Here is a 26,382-nt window from a genome sequence, read left to right as displayed (position 1 = left end):
CCTGCAGCCTGAGAGGGAGAGAAACCCTGTTTGGAGTTACACACCAACATCAGTGACCCATATAATTATGTGACCACAGGGGTCTCCGTTTATCTATTTAAAAAAAAATATATATTAAAGGGACACTTCACCCTTTTTGCAAAAAAATATATGTTAAGACGTTTAGAAGATTTAGAACACGTTCCAGGGGGTCTTGACTCTTTATGTGTGTAATATGTGGGTTTTTTTATATGTTATATTTTAGCAGTGAGCCCAGTAACAATGATCTGCATATATCCCAGCAGAGCTGGCACAAGATTATATTTCCTTACTTCAAGACTGAGACCAGTTTGAACAACTTCTCAATTGAGAAATGATGAATACACCACAGTTTCATTTGTTTTACTTTATTCAACATGGTCATGGTCACCATAGCGTAGGCCTACATATCTGCAAAGTACTAAATGTAAATCAGGGAAGAACATTGGTGCTTGTTACAATGTAGAATAAATTCACATATGCTACTGTCTTTGGTGCTGTAATTTAAATACCTGAATGTTTTTTTCCTTCTGCTTCAATTTTTTTTTTTTTTTTTTTAATGGAGTGAGACCAGATCACTGCAGTGCAAGACTTTTATTTAAATAAGCATGGCTGACTAAAACGTCAGAACAAACACAGCATTAATATACAAAAGGAATAGTTACATAAATGATATTCCTTCCAAAAAAATAGCAAACTAATTATGATACATCTTTACATACAATCACTCAATGAGTTCTGATACTTCTACACATTATTTAGTTGAATCACACACACACACACACACACACACACACACACACACACACACACACACACACACACACACTCCTTGCTCAGTGTGTATGTGTGAGACATCCATTATGCTACAAAGGGAATAAATTAACAGCTGTATGAGCAGAAAAGACATTAAATATTTTTCCAACATTTTGGCACAGACACACATTTAGTGCATCCTGACATTTACAGTGGTCTGTTATGGTTCCCAAACGATGGCTCGGGACGCTGTTTTCAGGGAGGGGGCGCGGACCCATGTAAATGGGTTGCGAGACATTTTTCATTTTCACTATAAAAGTGGTTCATTCATAAACACATTGTTTTTGGCAAGTTTGGATCCTGGTGAGAAACCAAATATCTCTATTGGGTCTTGAGCTCTAACATTTTGGGAAGCACTGCAGGCGCTCATATTCCATCCATATCCTCTACTAGCTCTGGTCCATATAGCCCTAATGCTTAATTCACCGTTTGTCAGACTTCGGTTTGGTCCCTGAGTCGATATGAGTCCATCTGCGCCTTGGTCTGCCCCGGGGTCTCCTCCCAGTGGGACGTGCGTCGAGGACCTCCCTAGGGAGACGCCCGAGAGCCATCCTAACCAGATGCCCGAACCACCTAAGCTGGCTCCTTTCCAGGCGAAGGAGCAGAGACTCGGCTCTACTCCGAGTCTCTCCCGTGTGACTGAACTTCTCACCCCATCTCTAAGGGAGATGCCAGCCACCCGTCGGAGAAAACAAATTTCGGCCGCTTTAAACATAGACGCCTCTTCCGGCTCTGCCCCTTCTGTACCTCAACGGAAGGCAACATGGAGGCAACGGCGACGCGTGATTGCATTGGGCAACCTTTCCCGAGATTCCTTGCGAAGCATTTAAGGGAAGCAAAACGGTATAGGCCAATCAGAGGCAGCGTGCCTTCAAGATTCCGCTTGACTTCCTCCTCCGGTTGCAGACAGGTCGCTCCAACGAACTGCAGCAACCAATGAGGCATTTATATTTTTATGATTGGCACGTCAAGTGACGCGGTCAGGAACGAGGCGGAGAAGAGTTCCACAAGCACACCCGCTTGTGTATTATTGCTTAACGCATTCTGGGCGGGAACCCCTTTTGGTGTTTTAAGCATGATGTGGCCACGCTATGAGCTTGTAGATTTTTTTTTAATCGTGAAAATGTGGCGCAAATACAGATAATTCCAAATCTGATTTCAGCAACCAGTGCAGATAGGTCGACATGTCTGAATACACAAATCTGATCTGATCACAGTGTGGACAGTCAGTCCTAAAGATCAGATTTGAGAAACAAATCTGAAAAAAAAAAAAAGGATTTGAACAAAAAAATATAAATCTACATTCAAATCACAGCAGTGGAACGCACATATTATCGCGCACGCACGCACGCACACACACACACACACACACATAGACACACATAGACACACACACACACACACACACACACACCCTCAGCGCATAGCAGTCCAGCTGAACAGATGCTGCAACAGCATGATCTGTCATACTTTCTTTTTTTTTCTTAACACTGTTAAGTGGCCAGATGGGTGCGTGGGTGCATTTTCAGAGCATGTCTGTTTTACTGATCATTCAATGGACTTGATGTGTTCCGCCACGGATCAGTGAAGTGGATCAGTGAAGGAGTAGTTCTTCCATCAAAGATAATACAATCAATCAATCAATCAATCAATCACACACACACCCCATGAAGCCTTGAACTCATGGAGATATTTTAGTTTTTAGCAATGAGTGTGTGTCGGATCCGGGTGGGGGTGAGCTTGGGGCTGGGGGTGGGGGTATAGCCTGGCGCGGTTGAGGAAGCGTCAGTGAATCCTCGCTATGAGTCTGGCCGCGCCAGTCTAGGGGTGGTGGTGCTGGTGGTGTGCAGGGGGGAATCGGATCGGGTGGGGCCAGCGATGGTGGTGGTGGTGTGCAGGGGGGAATCAGATCGGGTGGGGCCAGCCAGCGGTGGTGGTGTGCAGGGGGGGTGAATCGGATCGGGTGGGGAATCAGAAGTAGTCTCTTCGACGGGAGTCGTCGCTGATGAAGGACGGGTTCCACTGCGCGGGGTAGATGCACGAGTGACGGGAGCCCGGCAGACCGCTGAACGGATACAAGCCGTTTCTCTCCAGGTCAGAGTTACGCAACGCAGGCTGACAGAGAGAGAGGATGAGAGAACGGTCAGAACCAACACAGAAAGAGGATGAGAGAACTGTCAGACACAACAACACAGAAAGAGAGGGAGACAGAGTAGTGCTGTGAAATTAATCAAATATATATATCCGAAAACCGACATTAATTAGCTGCTTATATGCCATAGAAAGCATAGGTGGACCCCAGCCTAGGTATACTTCCTTACAGAGTAGTAGATGTCGGTCATCTGCAGGAGGTTCTTGGTGCTGCCGTTCTCCTGCATCTCGATGGTCTCCCGGCCCCACTCCGTGGACACGCGGTTGCTCTTGGGGAACTCGGCGTATGGAGACATCTGCAGGTCGCCACTCTTGAATATGATCTTGTTGATGTCATTCTTGTCTTTCCTTATATTAGGGAAAAACAAAACGTTGTTCAGGGATTTACAGACAGTACGCCATGACGGTCAGAGAGCTGCCGCCAAGGAGCGGTGAGCCACAGCCAAGGATCGGTGAGCCGCAGCCAAGGAGCGGTGAGCCACAGCCAAGGAGCGGTGTGCCGCAGCCAAGGAGCGGTGAGCCGCAGCCAAGGAGCGGTGAGCCGCAGCCAAGGAGCGGTGAGCCGCAGCCAAGGAGCGGTGAGCCACAGCGCGGTGAGCCGCAGCCAAGGAGCGGTGAGCCACAGCCAAGGAGCGGTGAGCCACAGCCAAGGAGCGGTGAGCCACAGCCAAGGAGCGGTGAGCCGCAGCCAAGGAGCGGTGAGCCACAGCCAAGGAGCGGTGAGCCGCAGCCAAGGAGCGGTGAGCCACAGCCAAGGAGCGGTGAGCCACAGCCAAGGAGCGGTGAGCCGCAGCCAAGGAGCGGTGAGCCGCAGCCAAGGAGCGGTGAGCCGCAGCCAAGGAGCGGTGAGCCGCAGCCAAGGAGCGGTGTGCCGCAGCCAAGAGCGGGGGGCTGCAGCCAAGGAGCGGTGAGCCGCAGCCAAGGAGCGGTGTGCCGCAGCCAAGGAGCGGTGAGCCACAGCCAAGGAGCGGTGAGCCACAGCCAAGGAGCGGTGTGCCGCAGCCAAGGAGCGGTGAGCCGCAGCCAAGGAGCGGTGAGCCGCAGCCAAGGAGCGGTGAGCCGCAGCCAAGGAGCGGTGAGCCGCAGCCAAGGAGCGGTGAGCTGCAGCCAAGGAGCTGTGAGCCACAGCCAAGGAGCCAAGGGGCCACAGCCAAGGAGCGGTGAGCTGCAGCCATGCCGTGGCTGTGGGAATCATTTGATTCGTTGATACGACCCTCCCAATCCAACCCGTTGATGCTGAGTGCCAAGCAGGGAGGCATTGGGTTCCATTTTTTACAGTCTTTGGTATGACCCGGCCGGGGATCGAACCCCGACCTCCCACTTTCAGGGCGGACACTCTAACCACAAGGCCACTGTCTGGTGTAAAGTGGAACCCACGCAGGTGTGGGGTTGCCATGGCAATCAATTGGCTGAGGCAGAGGCTGGAAATTGCACAGGTGAGGGGACTTGGCCTCATTAGGCCCACTGGCAGAGCCTGACCAGAGCCTTTTGTGGTGGTTCTGGACAACCGTGGGTCCGACCGACTCGATACCGGGCACTGCACTCCCTGCGGGTGTGGAACACGTGTGTCGAATGTGAAGTCGGTGGGGCAAACGGTTCTCAAGTTACGTGCATTAAACACACGCACACACGCAGACAGAGACGTAGCGCATTTATAGTAGGATAAGTGCAAGGACCCACTGTAGTCTAAATTGACTTTTACAAGTGGTGCCCTGGCGTCACGCCAGGTTGTGTGTAGACTGTAGAGTTGTTTATAGGCTCCTTACTTGCAGCAGGTGACGATGAGAGCAATCATGAGAACAATGAGCAGGGCGCCCTCTGCAGGTGACACCACCACTGCAATCAGCTTGTAGACTGCAACACCAAAGAGAACAACAGCACATAATGATCCACTCAAAAACACGAAACTATTTTGAACTAAAAAACTAAATGTACAAAATTGTCCACATTTTCTAAAACAACACGTTGTAGACCGAAGTATGAAAAAAGGCATAAGTTGTAGCCCTATACTTACAATCTCCACAGTTGAAACCTCCAAAGCCAAACATGCACCTGATTGGCAGAGACAGACAGACAGACACAGGAGTTAGGACGAGATGGCACATTTGGAACCCTCCTCCTCAGCAGTGTTGTTTTCGTCGACTAAAACTAATAAGTCATTTTACACTTGGTTGCATGCTGAAAATAGCAGATCTACAAGCTCACAACGCGTCGCAGCGCGGTTATTTTCAGCAAGTGAAAAAAAACTGTCATTACGACCCTCAAGCATCAAGGCCCTCCAAAACACATTTTGTTCGACTAAATAAACTGTAGATTTAGTCTACTAAAATTTTATGACATTTTGTCGACTGAAACTAGACTGAAACACTAAAACATTCCAGGTGACTAAAATGTGACTAAACCTATTCAAGAGACTTATATGACTAAAACCAAAATCTAAATTTGCTGCTATAAACAACACTGCTCCTCAGCAATGATGGAGGCGTGCCCGCCGCAAAGTAAATAATACATAAATCCATGCTTACTGGACACAGGTGCCGTTCTCGCTCAGCTTATAGCCATCTCCACAGTCTGAAGAAACACAGAGACAGAAAAAAACACATGTAGACCTGAGGACGATTCTACAAATACCTTCTAAATCCTGACAGTTTTTTGAAGAAAAAATACATGTTTCTATGTCAGTCGTTCATCAAACATTTTCATGCCAGGAACCCCCAAAAAAATATGTAATATGCAGCCGACCCCCATCTGAAAATATGTTTTTCCAGGGACCCCCCCCCCCAGTTAACATTTTCAACCTGCCCTTCCCATTTTTGGATCCATTCAGAGAAATCGATTACCGATGCATTCACGATGCATCTCGATTACAACACATGATTTATTCCCACCTCACTGTGTGACTAATGATCCATGATGAAAACAGATTGATTTACTTCCATTATCTTTTATTACACTACAAACTAATTGTATCATATTCATATTATATGAATCTATGAATCGTTTGTACCCCAGAACATTACGCACGCACGCAAACACACACACACACACACACACACACACACACACACACACACACACACTTTCATCATTGTATTTATGTCCACATGAGAGATATAATACAAGGACACCATTTTTTACAATGCAGTCGACAAATCTTGGACAAATACGCACAAGTAACAGCGTCTTCGCCATATTTGGCAGCTACCGATAGTAGAAGAGATATTTGCACATAATTCTGCAAGTTGTTGGAAGCCTATGTCCATGTCCTAGGCTGCCAAAGATAAATACAAGTACAGTAGATTGCACCTATAGCCTATACAGCTCTGTGATGGCCTGGAGTAGCAGTTGGTATTTAATGACGTTGGTCATAAAGGCTTCTTCTAAGCTAGAATCAGAGGTGCTGCAGGCCACTTCAAGAATGGAAACGGATCTGTTCCCTTCGTTGACAACAGCATCTGGTGTATCACACACACACGCACACGCACGAACACACACACACACACAGCGTACCAATGCAGGACAGGGCGTCCGGGCTCTGTTTGTAGTATCCCGGTAGACACTGGCAGCAGGCGGCGCCATTGTTGTCTGTGCAGGCGGAGCGCTGCGCGTCACACTGCATCCTCTGTTCCACGCACAGACTCTCCACTGGCCAAAGACACACACATTAATAGTTATTATGATCACTGTTGTTTTTGACAGCAAATTTTGCTTTTAGTTTAAGTCATATAGTGTTTTGAATAAGTTTAATTAAGTTTTAGTCACGTGGAATGTTTTAGTGTCAGTCTAGTTTTAGTCGACTAAATATCATAAGATAATATTATTACTTATTACTAGTTATTACTTTACTTATTACTCCCTCACTCCCTGCCAAGAGTAACTAGCTACTTATTACTTTACTTTCCTCGCCCCCAGTAATTGCATCTTTTTTTTTTTTTTTTTTTTGGCTTTCACCTTTATTTATTTATTTTTTTATGGAGGGACAGACAGTAGGCTGACAGGAAATGGGGAGAGAAATGGGGGGGGGAGTGACATGCAGTAAAGGCCGTCGGGATCGGTAGTCAAACCCCGTGGCACACTGCCAGACTGGATTACCAGCCAAGGTGCCTGGACCGCTGAGCCACGGCCCAGGCCAGTAATTGCATCTGGCCAGCAGATCTAACACCAAAAGGGGTTCGGTTTCCCCCGTCCTGATTGGGCTAAATGAAGTGTGTCTCACCGTGATAGGGGAGCTGGTGGTGCAGGACCGTCCTGATTGGGCTAAATGAAGTGTGTCTCACCGTGATAGGTGAGCTGGTGGTGCAGGACCGTCCTGATTGGGCTAAATTAAGTGTGTCTCACCGTGATAGGTGAGCTGGTGGTGCAGGACCGTCCTGATTGGGCTAAATTAAGTGTGTCTCACCGTGATAGGTGAGCTGGTGGTGCAGGACCGTCCTGATTGCGCTAAATGAAGTGTGTCTCACCGTGATAGGTGAGCTGGTGGTGCATGACCACCCTGCAGTGAGCCATGGACGAGCTGCAGTTGCCCAGGTACATCTGGATGCCTTCGGACACCTCCGCGCTGGTCACGTCCGTGGAGACGGAGAACATGTTGATGGCCAGGATACGCACCCCGTCTTCCCCTCTGGAAACGTTAAGTAATAAAAAACGTCAATAATAAGTACAGGGTCTCAAGAGTTAAAGATCTATCTATAAGGGTCCATTTGGTTACCTAAACTCTATCATGTAGCCATGGAGACTACCTGGAATCCTCTCATGGACCACTGATGGTCCCCGGACCACTGGTTGAAAACCACTGCTCTAAGCCAATGGAAGATAAAAACCCATAGGGCTATTTCTTGCTATATCCCTAAACTAACTTGACATTTTTTTACTATTTTAAAAAACCTTTTAAAATGGTTCAAATAGCCGATCTACAAGCTCACAATGTCTCGATGTAGATCGGCTAGTTGAACAATTTTAAAATGTTTTTCAAAATAGTAAAAAATGGCTAAATTAGTTTAGGGATAAGGGTGGCGCAAGATGGAGCCTCTTTGCTGTACCTGGCAGTTATGACCGTGAGTCATTCTTGTTTTTTTATTTTATTATCAACAGAGGGCAACTCTAGAAGGTTTTTGGGCCCATGCAGGCAAGCTTTATCCTAAACTGGATCAACTTACTTCCTCCTCAGCGTCGAACGACGGTAGCCATGCAGAATCGACAACGATGCATTGAGCTAGGACAAGAGAAATGAGGCAAAGTGTACTGCATATTAGAAATGTGTGTGCAACAGACATGTTTTATTTATTTTTTTATCCCATGATTTTGTAACCCATTGTTCACCCCTGTGTCAATTATCTAATCTGATCCTGGGCTCTACACACCCTCCGCCAACCTGGGGAGAGCAACGGACTTGAACTCATGCTTCCTTCATGCATGAGTGTCCAAGTTGCTCCTTTACATCTGACAGGGGGGAGTTTCCCTGGTTGGACGTAGCGCGTGGAAGGAACACGTAATTCCAACCAGTTCCTTTCCCCTCCATCAGGCGTCCCGGCTGGCCAGGGGAAGGTAGTTTAGAGACCAGGATTACTGCATGTTTTTTGTGAGGGTACCTACTCTAGGGGACACGGGGAGAACATGCAAACTCCACACAGAAAGGCCCTTTCGCCAACCCCGCCTCGAGTATGGGCACATGTTTCATTTCTAAATATAAGCCAGTCTGAAGCGAGTGGTGCAACAGCACAGAACTCTAAACATCGGGACATAGGGACATAGGCACATTGCTGTTCCTTGGAGTGGTTGCACCACTCAAAAAAAGATCTACAGCAAAAAGATCTCTCACCAGCTGAACGATCTCTCTCTGGATCTCGTGAACGGTGACGCTCTTGAAGACTTCAGGATCGTGAGGCTTCCTGTTCACACTAAATGTGCCCAAGAAGGTCTTTGCTGTATGTGGCAAAACAAATATTCATATTAATAATAAACAAGGACAGCGACCAGCTGCCTACTTTGGGGAATCTGTTTCAGATCCATTGTGACTCAGAGAGTCCTGTTTTACACAAGTGGTTCTCAACCTGTGGATCGGGACCCCCAGCGGGTGCATGATTTTTTTTGTGGGGTCCCCAGATTACTTATTTTACAATTACGGAATTTTAAGACCTTATTATCGGCATTTGATCCGCCGGATCAAATTCCGAATAATAATGGAGCTTGAAAAAGGTTGAAAAAAACCCCCCACTGGTTTTGGGGGCTCACGGCCTGAAAACCAGTGTTTTACACCACCCTGGCCTGGTGGCCTTCCTTACCTTTGGTGCAGGTGCGTCCATCCTCCAGATCAAAGCCTAGGGGACACTCACAGCTGAAAGATCCCCGTGTGTTCACACACATGGAGCCTGGGGGACAGGGGTTGTTGTGACACTCGTTCGCATCTGGAGACCGCACGCGCACACACACACACACACACACACACACACACACACACACACACACACACACACACACACACACACACACACACACACACACACACACACACACACACACACACACACACACACACACACACACACACACACACACACACACACACACACACACACACACACACACACACACACACACAGTTTGAGAATCACAGAAAACTGTCATGATTTAGAAGACATTTGTAGAATCAGTTCTCGGAGCCTCACCCTCACTGCAGGTGGAGCCGGTCCAGGCCTGCTGACAGTGGCAGGTGAACGTCCCTCCTCCGTAGCTGCCACACATGCCTCCGTTCATGCAGGGGTTGAGCACGCAGGGACTGACTACACAGGTTGGGTGAGACAAGAGACAAGGTCAGTGGTCCGTTCATGCAGGGGTTGAGCTCGCAGGGACTGACTATACAGGTTGGGACAACAGACAAGAGACAGTGGTGTACTGTATAGGTCAGTGGTTTTCAACCAGTGGTTGAGGGGGCCCCAGGTTGTCCCTATACAGCTAAATGATTTGGCGTGCAGACATTTAGAGGGGCAGGTGCTCAAGTCAAAAAGGGCACCTTGTGCAGCGCGTGGAACCGGCCGGTTGCCTTAATAGAGCGCCGCAGTCCCGCCCCCTTTCAGAAAAGCGAGTGGCCCAGGAAATGAAACCCCAATGCATTCTCCCATCGGCACTTCTAATATAATTTATTTAAAGACGGTTACGCCGCGGACAAAGCCAACTCGGATTGTGACAAATCATGACAATGAACACAATGTTTTGGGCCGATCAAATCATTAGAAAGAAGAAAAGAAAGTCAGGAGACAACATTATTTGTTTTGTTTTTCGTCTTATAAATGATTTGATCGGCCCAAAACATTGTGTTCATTGTCATGATTTGTCACGATCCGAGTTGGCTTTGTCCGCGGCGTAAGCGTCTTTAAATAAATTATATTAGAAGTGCCGATGGGAGAATGCATTGGGGTTTCATTTCCTGGGCCACTCGCTTTTCTGAAAGGGGGCGGGACTGCGGTGCTCTATAGAGGGTATGCGCGTGACCTGGAAGTTATGCGGGAACGCCCACTGAGTGGCAAAAAACGACTTTCTGGCCTTGACAGCCCATACATCCACAGTTCCACACAGAAAAGTCCTGTCTGATTGCATTAAACCATGTTAAACTAACCAACATTGCAGCTGAACGAATTATCCTCTTTCTATCTGCAAAGTTTTTGTTTCAGGAAAATCCACCATAGAAACGTTATGAGCTACTTTCTGTCAAGTAATGCCCTGCATTTGAGTGTCAGAGTTTGGAAGTGCTTGTTTTCAATAACACAACATTTAGCTGCCAGTGGACCGGCATTATGTGACATAATGCCTTGCGTCGCATTGTGAGCTTGTAGATCGGCTATTTTCAAATGGTCGAAATGTATATTGTTTAATGTAATTGTTTTTTAATGAAAATTAATATCTCGAGTCGTAACTAAAGTTTTCAAATTATTGTAGTGGAGTAAAAGTAAAAAATGTGGCTCCGAGATGTACTGGAGTAGAATTAAAAGTACGGGAAACTGGAAATACTTAAGTAAAGTACAAATACCTCAAAATTGTACTTAAGTGCAGTATACTTATAAAAAGTATACTTAGTTAACTTTCCACCACTGCTGCTGACCTGGTGGTGCGCTGGCGGTGGGCCGCCGGACATCCATGGGCTGCGTGGTGGTGGGCATGGGCACCGTGGGCTCCGTGGTCAGTCTGTCCGTCGGCTGTCTCCCTGTGGGGTGAGGAGTGGGCGTAGTAACCCTGGCGGCGGTGCTGCTGCTGTGGGTGTATGTGCTGCTGGTGGCGATGGTGGTGGTGGTGGCGTGCCCTCCGCGGGTGGTGCTATTGTTCAGGGGGCTGGCCGTGCTGGTCTCCAGCCGGATGGTGGTGACGTTGGTGGGGCTGGCGGGCTGCGTGGACGGCCTCTGGGTGGTGGGGGGGGAAAGGTCGTGTTATATGTGACCAGATTTGACTGAGAGCCTGCCATCGCTCCAGCTTTTCACACTTTAATTGCCCGGGGTTATTTAATCACCAATGAAAATGCCCAAAACGACACTAACCTGGGTGTGCAGGGAGGTGGGCAGAGTGGTGCGCGGGGCCAGGGTGGAGGTGGTGGTGGTGGGGTGATGGGTGCTGCGCTGCGTGGGAGAGCCCTGGGTGGGGGTGCTGCCACTGCTGCTGAGCTGGGGAGGCAGCAGGGTGCTGGCGGGTGGAGGAGGGTGGGTGGTGGCGATGAAGGGTGGCGCGGTGGCTCTGGCTGTCGTCTCCTCCTCCTCCTCCGTGACCTGCGGTCTGTGTAGGCGTTCAGCCGTTAATTGAATTAACCCATTTAGACCTGAGACCAGATTCTACTAAATGTATTCTATGTCCTGACAGTTTTCTGAAAATTGTATGTTTCTATACCCATCAATGTGGGGGTCCTGCCCTTTTTTCAGTGGCGTGCACAGATAGACTAGGGGGTGCTAGAGCACTTTTTGTAATGTACTGTACACTGTACAGTATGTGGACCATGGTGACATTGATCAATTCTTGATAAAAAGCTTCTAATATATTATTTAGGCCCCAAAATTAACTATTAAGGCAACCGGCCGGTTCCACGCGCTGCACAAGGTGCGCTTTTTTCACTTGAGCACCTGCCCCTCTAAATGTCTGTGCACGCCACTGCCTTTTGTTTTTCATTTGAGCCCCATATGCACACCACAGTGCCGTATAGTTACCTGTGTGTGACGGTGACAGGCGTGGTGGTGGTGGTGGTGGTGAGGGGCAGCTCAGTGGCCAGCGCTGGTCTGTCCGTCTCTGGGAGGACGTGGGTGGGTGACAGCGTGCCCTCCAGGACCGCCACCACAGTGCTGGCCTCCAGTGTAGGCGTGGCATCGGTCAGAGCCAGGACTGTGCTCCGCTCGTCCCCCTGGGGTGGAGACATGCTGTCTGTCCCTTGCACAGTGTGCGGTGGAGACACACTATCTGTCCCCTGATCCACAGTGTGGGGTGGAGACATGCTGTCTGTCCCTTGCACAGTGTGGGGTGGAGACATGCTGTCTGTCCCTTGCACAGTGTGGGGTGGAGACACACTATCTGTCCCCTGATCCACAGTGTAGGGTGAAGACACACTATCTGTCCCCTGATCCACAGTGTGGGGTGGAGACACGCTGTCTGTCCCTTGCACAGTGTGGGGTGGAGACACGCTGTCTGTCCCTTGCACAGTGTGGGGTGGAGACACGTCTGTCCCTTGCACAGTGTGGGGTGGAGACATGCTGTCTGTCCCTTGCACAGTGTGGGGTTGAGACACGCTGTCTGTCCCTTGCACAGTGTGGGGTGGAGACATACTGTCTGTCCCTTGCACAGTGTGGGGTGGAGACACGCTGTCTGTCCCCTGATCCACAGTGTGGGGTTGAGACATGCTGTCTGTCCCTTGCACAGTGTGTGGTGGAGACACGCTGTCTGTCCCTTGCACAGTGTGCGGTGGAGACATGCTGTCTGTCCCCTGGTCCACAGTGTGGGGTGGAGACATGCTGTCTGTCCCTTGCACAGTGTGTGGTGGAGACACGCTGTCTGTCCCTTGCACAGTGTGCGGTGGAGACATGCTGTCTGTCCCCTGGTCCACAGTGTGGGGTGGAGACATGCTGTCTGTCCCTTGCACAGTGTGCGGTGGAGACATGCTGTCTGTCCCCTGGTCCACAGTGTGGGGTGGAGACATGCTGTCTGTTCCTTGCACAGTGTGGGGTGGAGACATGCTGTCTGTCCCTTGCACAGTGTGGGGTGGAGACATGCCGTCTGTCCCCTGATCCACAGTGTGCGGTGGAGACACGCTGTCCGTCCTCTCCTCCTCCTGGCCCAGCGTGCTGCTGGAGCTCTGCGTTCCGCCAGAGAACTCTGTGAATGTCAAAACCCCAGCAAGGGTTATTAATAATTAATTTATGTTCAACGTAACAAAAGTATTGGCATCAAAAATATACTTAAAAGTAGAGATGTCCCCGATACTGTATCGGTATCGGAAAAGTATCGGTATCGGCCCTTATTTGTCATATCAGGTCGTATCGATGAATATGCCTAACCACACGATCCGACACAGGGGTAAGGGGTTGACACTATGGCAGGTAAATAAAATGTTGGGGCATGTGGAGCTTGCTTTGGAGTTGCCCAAACTGCTAGTGCACATTTGAGTGAGGAGTCTGCTATATAAACACAACAAGAGATATATAGCATAATAACAATAATAGCCTAATAATGCTAAACTATAACAACCTTGTGTCACAGTGTCCTGATCCGAGGTGTTGGTAGTCATCCCGCTCTCCGACGCAACGAGAGGCGGCGCTTCTGTTCGCTCTGCATCGACCTCCTCTCGTCTCCTCGCCGCGCCCTCCGTCGCCACACTGAGAGATGGCGTGGAGATGGGCGTGCCCTCAGACACGGAGGAGGAGAGCACGTGCCGGGTGGCGCCCAGCGTCTCCGAATCCGTTCCCCTGGAGGAGTAGGAGAAGGAGGAGCGTTGGGGTGGCCGGTGCTCAGAGCGTGTAGCGTCCATGTTGCTGTGGGTCCTGATGGAGGAGGAGGAGGGAAAGGTGTGCCGGTAGTCCTCAGACCCTGCGTCCGTGCCTGGGAGACCCCAGGTGGAGGCCCCCGGGGGTTGCTGGGAGTTTATTACCTCTGTGAACATGGAGGAGGTGCTGTTGTTGTTGTCGTGGCTACTGCTGGAGGAGGTGACAGACAGCAGGGTCCTCTCTCCAGCACGGCTGATGGTGGTAGAGATGAAGGCACTGGTGCTGCTGCTGGCGTGGTCCGCGTGGACAGACGTCCCCAGCGATGTCCCCCCAGCCAGGCCTGTCACCATTAGAACATTTCACTTTTACACCTGAGACCGATTCTAAAACATGCTTCTAAATCCTAACTGTTTCCTGTTTCTATGTGTCACTTGAACTGAACAGAACTTCACAAATAAATCCTGTGAGGTATCATTTAAAGGACTCAGTGTGGTTTACTGTGGAACATTGATCATTACTGAAATTGAATATAATTGGTTCCCGGACCTCTGGTTGAAAACCACTGGATTATAGACGATTAGCGGTATGTAATAATAATTGTGTCAGGCATACATACCCCCAGCGTCCGACTCAGTGACGCCCCCCAGCCGGAGGCCCATGTCGGGGCTGTCTCTGGGTAACCTGGCCTCCTCCGTCACCACCCAGGGCTCCTGGGAGTTGTAGTCCGTCACCGTCCAGGGCCGGGGCTCCTGGGAGATGTGGTCCGTCACCGTCCAGGGCCGGGGCTCCTGGGAGATGTAGTGTGGCAGCAGGTCTGGGGAAAGGTTATAATGATAGTAAAACATTTATAAACGACAACTAACTGTCTGAAAGTGTATTGTGCGTTTACAAGATTAACTCCAAATAACTGAAATTATAGGCAAAATGTCCTTAGTTTTTTTTGGCCAATGTATTCAGAATAAGCTTTCTAGGATGATATGAAATCTTAATGCTTAATCTCTGAAATGCTATCTTTTCTTGCGTTTCTTACGCTGGCCCATTTCAACCCTGCACCTGACAAATAACCAGAAGTATAATAAATAAAACTAACACTTACCCCCCAAATTAACACTAGTTAGCCTGCGGACCCCCATTTGAAGAGATATGCCAGCAGGGACCCCATAAGAGAATATTTGTACGGCTCTAGCAGTGATTCTCAACCCGTTTCAACTTCAAGGACCCCTAGTTTGACATACATTTAGACAATTATGGCAATTCTATCTCTGGGACCGGGTGTGTGCCGTGTGCCCCATCCCTAAACCATTCTAACCTTGGTCTGGGGCGAGCAGGTCCTCCCAGTAGGTGATGCTGGCCTCAGTGCTGGCCACCACAGTGTTGATGAGAGGCTGCGTGGACGACAGCGGGCCGGCCGTCTGCTCTGATGACCAGCCTGTCTCTGCTACGCGCTGCCTCCTCACTTCAGTGACTGTGGACAAAACAACTTTAGATTAGTTCAGTCAGATAACTCACGGACAGATTTAACCAATATTTATTATAGAATGAGAATACAAGTGTTCATATAATATTTTATCTTGGCGTTCGGCTCTGCTGCATTTCTTCTCCCTGCTCGGCACAATCAAACACCATCATTAAACATTAAGAGCAGGGAGATAGATATACAATAACAACCCACCCATGGGGAACATAAATAACAGAGCCCACCGGTAGTGCTGGGGTGTTGGAGGGAGCAAACATCATACACATCACACACACACACAGACACGGACACACGGACGGAGTGCAAAACATACTCTCTCCCCATGCCTTCGGCCTGGTGGAGACAATAAAACATACTCTCTCCCCATGCCTTCGGCCTGGTGGAGACAATAAAACATACTCTCTCCCCATGCCTTCGGCCTGGTGGATACAATAAAACATACTCTCTCCCCATGCCTTCGGCCTGGTGGAGACAATAAGCTCTGGTTGCAAAACGGGGAGAAGTGGCCCTCTAACGTTCACCTCCATTCCTGCATTGTCCAAACAACGTCACCAGGGGGTGTCCAAGAGCCACTGTTTGGGCAGTGATCATGGACGCAGGAGTAGAGAGTGGTGGAGGGGAGGGGGGAAGAAGTTGCTGTCAGAAGTAGCTTGCCTGCGGATGTAATGATTTTTGGGCGGAGAACAATTGGCAGCCGGGCTCGTCTACCCCAACAAAAGGCCTGAGACCCTAAATATGGCGGTGGCCCTGCATGTCCGCTGGGAATCAGCCATTTCCTTCCTAAAGCATGAGTGAGAGCAGCGGGGCCCTGCTGGAAACACTGTCGGTGAGGATGTGGTGCTTCAACCCCAGAGTCAAAGTATAGATAGATAGATCTACTTCTGGTCATAGCAGCTCCGCGCGACAAGTGAAAGTGGCTCAGTCGAAGTTGTACTTGGGTTTAAGGTACTGGAGTGTGTTGCTTATTGCTTTGGAAAAAAAAAACATACGTATTCCAAAGTATAGCGTTGTTGTTGGGCAAAAACCTCTTAAACACAAAAGCATCCAAAGTAGCAGATCTGCAACTTCCTCAAGTTTCGACATGTTTTACTTGTAGATCTGCTACTTTTGCTAGCGGACTGACCTCATGCTTTCATCTATGCATGAGGAGTCCAAGCTGCTTCTTTTCACCTGACAGGGGAGAGTTTCGCCGGCCAGACGTAGCGGGTGGAAGGAACACGTTATTCCGACCGGTTCCTTTCCCCTCCATCAGGCGCCCCGGCTGTCCAGGGGGAGGTAGTTTAGAGACCAGGATTACTGCATGTTTTTGAGGGTACCTACCCTAGGGGACACGGGGAGAACATGCAGTGTTTAAGGAACGCTGCAAAGTCCGCTTCAGCCATTTGGAACCCCCTTCCGAGAACCCAAAGGGTGCCTGCAAGGCGTACTTTGTGAAACACTAGAGAGAGACGTATACCTTACAGCAATAAATAGGCAATATGGACACACGCACACACAGGAACACCACACCCTATCCTTGGAGCCCCAATTGATTTCGGGTGAGGTACATTGCGCACACACGCACAGCCGCACACACACACACACCCGCACACACACACACACACACACACACACACACACACACACACACACACACACACACACACACACACACACACACACACACACACACACACACACACACACACACACACACACACACACACACACACACACACACACAGATCTGTATTGATGATGTAATCTCCCACAATGGGATGAGTAAGAGATGATGATTATTTGATGCGTAGCAGACCCTCTCATGTACATTATTTGTCCCTAGGAATCATGCTCGGCTTTAGAAGCATTGTCTGGACACCAGGCGGCCCCACCACTTAAAGCAGTGGTTTTCCAGTCCATTATAAGGCTTTTATTTATTCAGCATTTGAGCCACAGGGGCACAGACCACCATTTAATTCCATCCATGCTGTATTGATGTTGGTATCATTATAGTAGAGATAACAGGCAAACGTCGATCAACATAATTATTTTATGCCCATGAAGTTACAATGGGTTTGTATATGGGAAGGGGGTGGGGCAGCTAAAATATCAAATATATAAATACTGAATTGAGCAACTTAAAAACTGTCTGGGTGTTCACATAAAAGCCTGAGTAGACGATAAAATGACCCAGCATTATTTTGAAAGTGAAATATCCCCTTTAAACCCATTTAGGCCTTATAATCTTTTAAATTCTGACAGTTTTCTGAAATACCTATGTTTCTGTATCAGTGGTGCTCAATATTTCATGTCAAGGACCCCACAAATGATGTTATTGGCCACAGACCCTCATCTGAAAATATGTTATTCCAGGAACCCCTCAGAAGCAAAGATTTTAGTTAAAAACGTTCGCTCTGAAAGAATATATATTCAAAGATTTGTGCCGCATTTTCACGATTTGAAAAATCGTGAGCTTGTAGGTCTGCTATTTTTCAATAGCTAAAGTATAACATAATGCTTAAAACACCAAAAGGGGTTCCCGCCCAGAATTTAAGTGACATCGATCAGAAGACGCACACAGCGCTTTTCTGGCCACAAAACCAATGTCCTCGTCCGTGAAGTGAAAGCACACAAGTCTGTAACTCTGGGAGTGTACCCCATTTGTCACGCTCAAGAGTTATGGGGGCCATTGACATTTTCTTTTTAAGTTTGAGAACCACTGCTCTACCTCTGGTGCAGTGGTTTTCAACCAGTGGTCCGGGGACCAGCAGTGGTCCTTGAGGAGGTAGGTGGTCCCCAGCTAAATGATGGGAACTCTCGAGTTGTTAAAAGATCTGGCAGCATTACTTAATTTACAAGAAGTCTACACATTTTGTTATTTTGACAACGACAACAACATATTCTTTAGTTTAGGATCGGAGAGGCTGAATCTCATCAAATGGTGGTTCCGACTCTGTGGCTCAAATGCAAAACAACTAATGGGCCTTGACGTGAAAAGCGGTTGCAAACCGCTGCTCTAGTGTGACTCACTGTGTTAGATTGACAGCATTGGAGCTGCGGTGGCAGCCGGCCCTGTACTGGGCAGACGTACAGCACCCTGCTAGCCTGGTGAGAGGAACAAAACAGGCCTCAGAGCTGGACACCATCCAGAGCGTAACACACACAGCATGCAAGCAGCCATCCCAGAACCCAGGGCAAGGGAGAGTTCAACTGCAGCCCTGCCTGCAGTGCACATGTGTCCAAGCAGTCCACCCACGGGGAGTGCACCATGGAGGTGTCTTGTTTTTGGGCCATTTAGCCTGTGTTTTTCCTCACTCTCTCTCTTTCTCACTTCCTCTGTTTGTCTTATTTCTTTCCCTCTCTCTTCCTCTGCAATTCTCTCTCTCTCTCCCTCCTACTCTCTCTCTCTCTCATAACAATAATGTACACCCATTTGATCCCACCAGGGGAAATTCAGTTTCCAGCTGCACCCAGCTGATTGAAGTAGCCAGACTTGAGCACAGGCAGGTTGGGCACTTCAACACATAGCTGGGGGGGCTCGAACCTGGGACCTGCCCTGTTCCCCAGGTTGCCTATCTCTCTCTCTCTCTCTGGATCCAGTCCGCGGGCGTTAGTAACCGAAGACAGACTGGAACGTGCTGTTGGCAACACTGCAGCGGACTGACCCTCCCTACGGCCCACACATCCACACATACATACACGCCTGTTGTTTGTCTATTTATCTCTGAACTGTTCACACACTGTCTCCTTCTCCCGGCAGCATCAAAGGTCGTCCCGTGGACGTGCGACGTCCGCATGGGACGTGTGTTGTTTCTGCCTCACCAGGGGTCAAGTGCGTGCAACAGGTTCCAAGGATTCACCGCAAGAACATGAAGAAGTGTCATGAATAGAATGACTATTTATGGCTATATGACTTCTAGTCAACCATTGTTTCAGCCTTTTGCCTTGATGCAGTTGAGACGAAGAATTAACCGTCTAAGTCCTTAAAGTCTATCAAATTGAAACAAATCAAAGGTAAATACTCTTTTAAAAGAACTCACTTAAAAAAACATTATTGGGAGAGGGCACATAATTGAACTAATGTGCTTTTGTAAAAAAGAAATACAAATTGTGACAAAAATGTCACAATTTCATTATGCTTTAAGTAGCATGTGACATGTCAAACTAGGGGGGGGGTTTCATGATCCTGAATCCATTCCAAGCATTAGTTTTGCACAGAAAACACTCCTTGGGCTAAAAACGGCCATTGCAATGGCAGCACATTGTGCACAGTGGTTATGGCCGTTATTAGGCCAAGGAGTGTTTTTTGTGCAAAACTAATGCATGAAATGGATTCAGAATCATGTCACATGCTACATAAAGCAAATTGCCTTATATAGGATGTTAATGGTATATGGTCACATATAAACCCCTATTAAAATAATTGCTCAATACCGACAGCTGGTCAGCAAGTGGATGCATGAATGTAGGCCAATAAAAAATGTCTGTCTGTCTATTATCTCTAATTGTGTAAAAATTGAACAAAATGTAACCGTAAGGTTATTTTTGGTTCCATTTACACACCTGTAAGGGTCCATTTGAAACTTTTGAAAGGTCTTGTTAAATTGTGAAAACTTTTGAAAGAGATTTTGAACATTTTATCAGATGGTGTTTCGCGGACAAATACATGTCAACTTGTGACATGAAAATGTTTTCTCTAGGAAGCTTTCATTCAGTCCGAGTCATCAGTCTTCACTGTGAGAACCACTTAGGGCTATATTTCAAACTGATTAAGACACATCCTCCAACGTCGGTGCTGAGCCAAACTCCAAAACGTCTTGCTTGCGGTCGTTTGCCGGTGGGAAAACAACTTGGAGCGATTCAAAGTGAGTTCCGAGCCCTCCTTTCATATAATTTTCACATCCAGCTCTGATGACAAGGCTGATGGTCTTAAGCCTGTCGTGTCGGGTGGCCAAATTTGACTGAGGGACTGCCATTGGATTATTTTGGATTTTCGTTTTTTTTTCATGTCATATGAAAGCAGGGAATCATAGCTTAAAATTGACAGTTGAGAAAACAGGCTTGAAAGGTTCACTTCTGTGGTCTCCAACATTACACCTAGCTACATGTTTAAGCATTTATTTAATATTTACGATTTCAGCTCTGACATTTATTTCAGACATGCTCTATGCCTCATGTGCTATTAACTCATTTGGTGAAAAGCTGGAATTTGCACAATGGCAGGCTCTCAGTCAAATCTGGTCACATATGTCCAAAAACAACTGTTGTTGCTGTAGTACGATCAGGTATAGGCCACAACATGACGTTAGATTTCTGCCCGAAAGCATCGATATGTTATACTCACTCAACGGGATGGAAGTTGTCTAGCTCAGTGATTCTCAACCTGTGGGTCGGGACGCCCAGGGGGATCGCCACATGGTTTTTGGTCGGGTCCCCAGGTGACAGTGCAGTGACATTTTAAGGCATAACATGCATGGGCAACTGGCGGCCCGGGGACCACACGAGGGGCTCCACAGTTCAACGGCTGCCGCACATGTAATGTCACTTGAACTTTGACATGGAAACTGAGACACAGAAGCTGTCTACTGCCGTGGTTCCCAAAGTGGGGTCCGGGACCCCCAGGGGTCCTTGAGGGAGTTCCAGGGGGTCCCCAGCTAAATGATAGTTTGAAACCAAATGGACCCTTTATGGGTCTGTAACTATCTGAGAGTGTACAAATTGAACCAAATGGGCCCTGATGGTTCCATTTGTACACTCTATAAGAGTTAAATTAACATACATTTTACAATATAAATTGAGGGTTAGAGATAGAAATGCCATTAAATGGGTCTAATATGCATGTCAAACTTGGGGGGTCCTTGAAATTGAACAGGTTGAGAATCACTGTCTGCTAGCCGTACAAAAATTATCTTATGGGGGTCCCTGGAATATCTCTTCAAACAGGGGTCTGCAGGCTAATTAGTGTCAATTTGGGGGTCCTTGGGAACCACTGGTCTACTGGATATCTGTCTATTATGTTCACTTCCAAGCCACACTGCACGAACCATTATTTATTGAGCTATAGGCAGGCTATTTCTTGAAGAATATAAAAAACAATGACGTTTGAGAATCACTGCAATAGACTGTGTGGAAAACAATGCATTGTGAACTTGTAGATCGGCTATTTTCTTTATTTCCGGAAAATAAAAGAGACTGTGCACCTATATAGCCTATAGTGAAATGGCCACAATGGGGTCCATTTGATTATTCATCAATTATTTGATTATAGCTTTATTATTTTCTTTAAGCCTAATCAATTAAATCGATTAACTCTCACAAGGTGATTTGATGTTTCATGTGGATCGGCTATTTTTGGCAAATAAATGTGGTGTAGACCCACTCCCCACTTTTCTAATAAAGTTGTTTTTATTTGATGTTACCTCTGTAAAGCCCCCCCATGTAAAGCGTCTTTGGGTACTTTTTGAGATTTTTTGATTATTATTATTAAGTACAGTTGCAACTCCGGTGAATGATTATACTAAGTATATAAATATATATATATATATATATATATATATATATATAGGGCATGAGTGCTTCAAAGACAAGTGCATCACTTCTCGAAGCTTTGGTCCTCAAAGGGGGTCCTTGTGGCCGGGTTTCTAGGGGATCCCCGACTGCAGGGAGTTAGGGCCAGGGGTTCTAAATCTAGGGGGTCCCCGACTCCCCATGCAGGGAGTTAGGGGGTTCTAAATCTAGGGGGTCCCCGACTCCCCATGCAGCGAAATGTGTTAATGTGCAGCATCACATTCACAATGTTCACTCATAATGTGAACCACTTCATAATACATTTATACATTATAGCTATAGACTATCTTTTTTAGATGGGGGTCCGCAGCAACCTATAATTTGATCATTTTGCGGGTCCTATTTTGGCACGAGAATAAAGTTTGCTCACACACACTGACCTAATACCGTATCAGTGGCCGCAGCAGCAGTGTTGTCCAGTCCTCCATCCGTCCCGCTCTGCAGCAGCGGCAGATTGCTTCCAGTTGTTGGTAAGAATAATAATAAAGTGTCCTCCACTGCGTGGCTGATGGAGTCCTCCTCCTCCTCGCCGCGGCCGGTCCCTGATGCTCGTCCCGGGCCGGTAAACACCACCGTATCTGCCGCCGTGGCTGCATGGAGCTCTTCTCCTCCTGGGCCGGTGGTGGAGGAGTGGTACCGCCGTTCCCGTCCCGTTACCCCCGGACCCAGACCCGGCGCTGCTGTCCCGTCCCCGTCCAAGCTGTCCGGGGTGTCCGGTGTCCATGCCTGGGCGACGGGGCCCAGTGCCACCATCGCCACAGAGGCACGGAGGAGGAGGAGGAGGAGGACGTGATTCAGAAAACACGTTTCCATGATTCCACACCTAAAAACAACGGGATGACCGCGAAGGATTTACAAGAAGAAGAAGAGATGAGCGGCGGATGATCGCCCGAGGCCACCATCGGAAGAGCGCTTTTGGGGTTTACTTTTAGGTTTTGTTTTAAATGCGTCTCAATAAAGTTAATCCCTCATGTCGTGGTGGAGCTGAATGGTTCCTTATAGAGACCATAGTGTAGCAGCGCCTGATGGCGGTGGAGGGAGGGAGGGAGGAAGAAGGAGAGAGAACTTGTGTGCAGTTTAAGTTCAGCACAAGTGAAGTTGGAGCAGAGAGCATGTTATCACATTCTACAGGCGCCTGAGCTCCTCCCACACACACACACACACACACACACACACACACAGACACACACACACAATCTCTCACACACACGCCGCACACGTATGCACTCACGCGCGCACGCAGCGATAGTGGCTTACCTTCCACACAATAAATCCGCTATATTCGGACATCAGAAAAGTGTTACATCGGCCCAATTTACCATCAAGTTCAGAGGACCACACTTTTGGAATAACTTACCGTCTCATATCAGAGTCTGTACCTCCATTACTGCAATTTTTATTAACAAGCTTGCAGGGCAACACGCCTATAATCATATTATTTTTTAGAGAATTGTTTATCATCTTTTTTTTGCCTATCAATATTATTCATATCTTAATTATGTTATTTAAGCTCAACTGGTAGCTTAAGTATTGCTTTCTGTATTTATTTTTATTTGACCATGTTGTTGTTATGTACATATGTGCAAATAAAATAAAATAAACTAAAGAAAAAAATCACACCCGTGTGAAGTGAGTGGTGCAACTCCGTATGGGGGTCCCCGGGTGGGGGGAAGTTCCAGACCCACAGGAACGCACCCAGGGTGCCGGCCCTGTTCCGGCAAGCCGCCCCGCGTCCGAAACGGTAGAGAAATTACAGTTACCGTGTGGGGGTCCCCGGGGAGTCCCCTGGGGGGTCCCCGGAACATCCAGGAACGTGCCCAGGGGGCCAGGCCAGTTCCTGCGTGCCACCCCGCGTCCGAAACGGTTTAGAAATTACAGAGTTACCGTGTGGGGGTCCCTCTATTGTACTACTGCACTGTCACTGTACTGGCACACCCAATTCATTATATAAAGTTAATATGTGCATGTGTGTGTGTGTGTGTGTGTGTGTGTGTGTGTGTGTGTGTTACTGTTAGGTTGCACACAGCACAGGTGGTGAAAAACAATCATGCTGTTTACGTGCTCAGACCCATGCAGCCAGCCACCCAGCCACACACAGCTCCGTAAAGGGAGTGGTTAATTGTTGCACCACTCAAAAAAAAGTGAGTATAGCCTATACTTTTTCAAGTGAAAGTTTGGACACCCGACACCGACAGAGACGCTCATGGTATCTAGGGTTCAAGTGGGGAACTCTTTCACCAGTTGTGTGACCGCACTTGACCTGAGTCACCTGACCTAGCAGCTATAGGTCCCGACTCCTAGCTGACCACACCATCTGTCAGCCAGTGTTGTTTTCGTCGACTAATACTATGACGAAAATGTTCGTCGACTACCTTTTTTCACTGACAAAAACAACATAAAAACTAAGCTATGATGACTAAAACTATATGACTACATATACTGACAATTAGGCTACGTCAACAAATAAAAACTATAGACTAAAAATGTTAGGAAGGGACTAGTGGACAAGAGATCCAGTACAAGTCATTTTACACTAGCATGCTGAAAATAGCCGATCTAAGCCTGATCTAAGCTCACAACGCGTCACGCTGCGACGTGTTGTGAGCTTGTAGATCGGCTATTTTCAGCAAGTGTATAAAAAATCAACGCCCACCAAAAAAAAACATTTTAGTCGACTAAATTAACTGTAGATTTAGTCGACTAAAATCTTAATAGATTTAGTCGACTGAAACTAGACTAAACACTAAAACATTCCAGGTGAATAAAATGTGACTAAAACTAAAGGAAAACTATTCAAGAGACCATTATGACTCAAATTTAAATAGCAATTTGCTGCCAAAAACTACAGCGTTCAGCTGTCAGTGTTCACCGTTCAGGTTATCTTCTGAACTCTGTGTTCCATTCATGCTCCACGTCTGTCATGTCTTGCAAAGGCAAAGGGCTGCATGCCCAATTGTGCCCATGGTCTTGAACAAACCACTGAGTGTGTCTACTGGCCATATTTGGTGCTTTCTCTTGACTCTGTGTTCTTCCTATAAACCAATTAAAACTGGGAAACGATCCGTCTCATTTTAGATATTAGCTATGTTGTTGCTGCGAGAGTGAGGTCTATAGCCAACACCAACTTGGGATTCCTGGATCACTGCCCTCCACAATTTCCTCTATCCAACATCAGGTTCTTGAGCTCTTCAGTGTTGTCAGCCAAGCTGTCGCGCCGCAGCACGTCTACATAGGTGGTATGCGCTTCTTTCCCCTCCTGGCTTTGCCCTGGTTGGCTCCCATATCAATTTACTTGCCTCAAGTTCTGGGTGCCTGACAGCCTCATCCTTCTCTCTCTGACTTTGTCCGTGACTATTATGCATATGTGTGTCACAAGTATAGACAACTTGTCAAAATCTTTGAAAAAGTGTGTGTGTGTGTGTGTGTGTAAAGCAAATAGTTTGAGATGAGGGTCCACGGCCAAATACACATAAGAGTACTTGTCTTGACATGGTATAAATAACACATCCCTGAGCTACAGCGCACTTCACGCACGCACCTTGATTTACATGCAGGTCAACTAAGCCCATTATGGTTAGTCGACTATAAAGGTCATCATTAATGCTGAATATCTTTCAGACCCCATGTAAATAACGTCAGAATGTGGCCCTCTACTACAATTCGGTCGATACTTTGGTTTCAAGAGACTCCAACGGCTATAGGAGGAATGCGTTTCAAATACCTTGGGGCTGACCCTTACTGATCAAGGTCATGAACCCAGAGGTTAAGACCTGTGTCTCCTGGACTGCATGGTTGTATATGGATAGATTGAATACATAAGCCACATGACCTATACTAGCATACATGGGCGACTGGCGGCCCGGGGTCCACATGGGACCACAATGTGGCCCTCTGGAGTGAGTGTGGAACTATAGTGGCCCTCTGGAGTGAGTGTGGAACTATAGTGGCTCTCTGGAGTGAGAGTGGCCATCTGGATTGAGTGTGGAACTATAGTGGCCCTCTGGAGTGAGTGTGGAACTATAGTGGCCCTCTGGAGTGAGTGTGGAACTATAGTGGCCCTCTGGAGTGAGTGTGGAACTATAGTGGCCCTCTGGAGTGAGTGTGGAACTATAGTGGTCCTCTGGAGAGGACCACTTCGCTCCTCTGGAGCGAAAACAGCATCGTCTCATCAATATAATATGCTCAAGTGAAATAAATAGAACATCAGAATCACTTCGATTCAAAGCAATGTTGTGCTTAAGCATCCAACATGGATCACATTATAGGCATCCATATAGCAAATAAAGATCAAGCAATTAGCAAAGGCGGTTGTAAACATGGAAGTATTGGCCCACCTATACTTTGTATATATTAATTTCATGGACCAGAGCTAGACTCTTCCTATGGAGAAACCTGATGAGCTTGAGTTGATTAAACACAGCTCCCGCA

The 26,382-nt window shown here is 47.6% G+C and overlaps 1 protein-coding gene across 1 annotated transcript; it reads right to left on the bottom strand.

The window, feature by feature from the left end:
* Positions 1 to 597: 597 nt before the first annotated feature.
* Positions 598 to 23,033, bottom strand: heg1 (heart development protein with EGF-like domains 1). The gene is made up of 18 exons (XM_080785295.1): positions 22,335 to 23,033; positions 15,241 to 15,396; positions 14,548 to 14,745; positions 13,696 to 14,271; positions 12,168 to 13,323; positions 11,511 to 11,742; positions 11,081 to 11,375; positions 9,651 to 9,764; positions 9,267 to 9,389; positions 8,804 to 8,907; positions 8,142 to 8,197; positions 7,446 to 7,606; positions 6,496 to 6,630; positions 5,511 to 5,556; positions 5,000 to 5,037; positions 4,752 to 4,839; positions 3,156 to 3,333; positions 598 to 2,949 (listed from the first exon to the last, which is right to left on the bottom strand). The coding sequence occupies exons 1-18, from the start codon at positions 22,765 to 22,767 to the stop codon at positions 2,806 to 2,808; spliced, it is 4,233 nt and encodes a 1,410-aa protein (XP_080641421.1). The 5' UTR covers positions 22,768 to 23,033; the 3' UTR covers positions 598 to 2,805.
* Between the last annotated feature and the right edge of the window lie 3,349 nt (positions 23,034 to 26,382).

The sequence above is a fragment of the Protomyctophum bolini genome (genome assembly GCF_963924005.1).
Source record: "Protomyctophum bolini genome assembly, chromosome: 16".
In the NCBI taxonomy this organism is placed as follows: Eukaryota; Metazoa; Chordata; class Actinopteri; order Myctophiformes; family Myctophidae; genus Protomyctophum; species Protomyctophum bolini.
This window is presented reverse-complemented; position numbering and strand designations above follow the sequence as displayed.

Coding starts and splice junctions, on each gene's coding strand:
- heg1 (XM_080785295.1), bottom strand. CDS start 22,767: ATGGAAACGTGTTTTCTGAATCACGTCCTCCTCCTCCTCCTCCTCCGT. Junction 11,376..11,510: donor CCACCTCCCTGCACACCCAG/GTTAGTGTCGTT, acceptor CCCACCACCCAG/AGGCCGTCCACGCAGCCCGC. Junction 6,631..7,445: donor CCACCAGCTCACCTATCACG/GTGAGACACACT, acceptor GTCTTTGGCCAG/TGGAGAGTCTGTGCGTGGAA.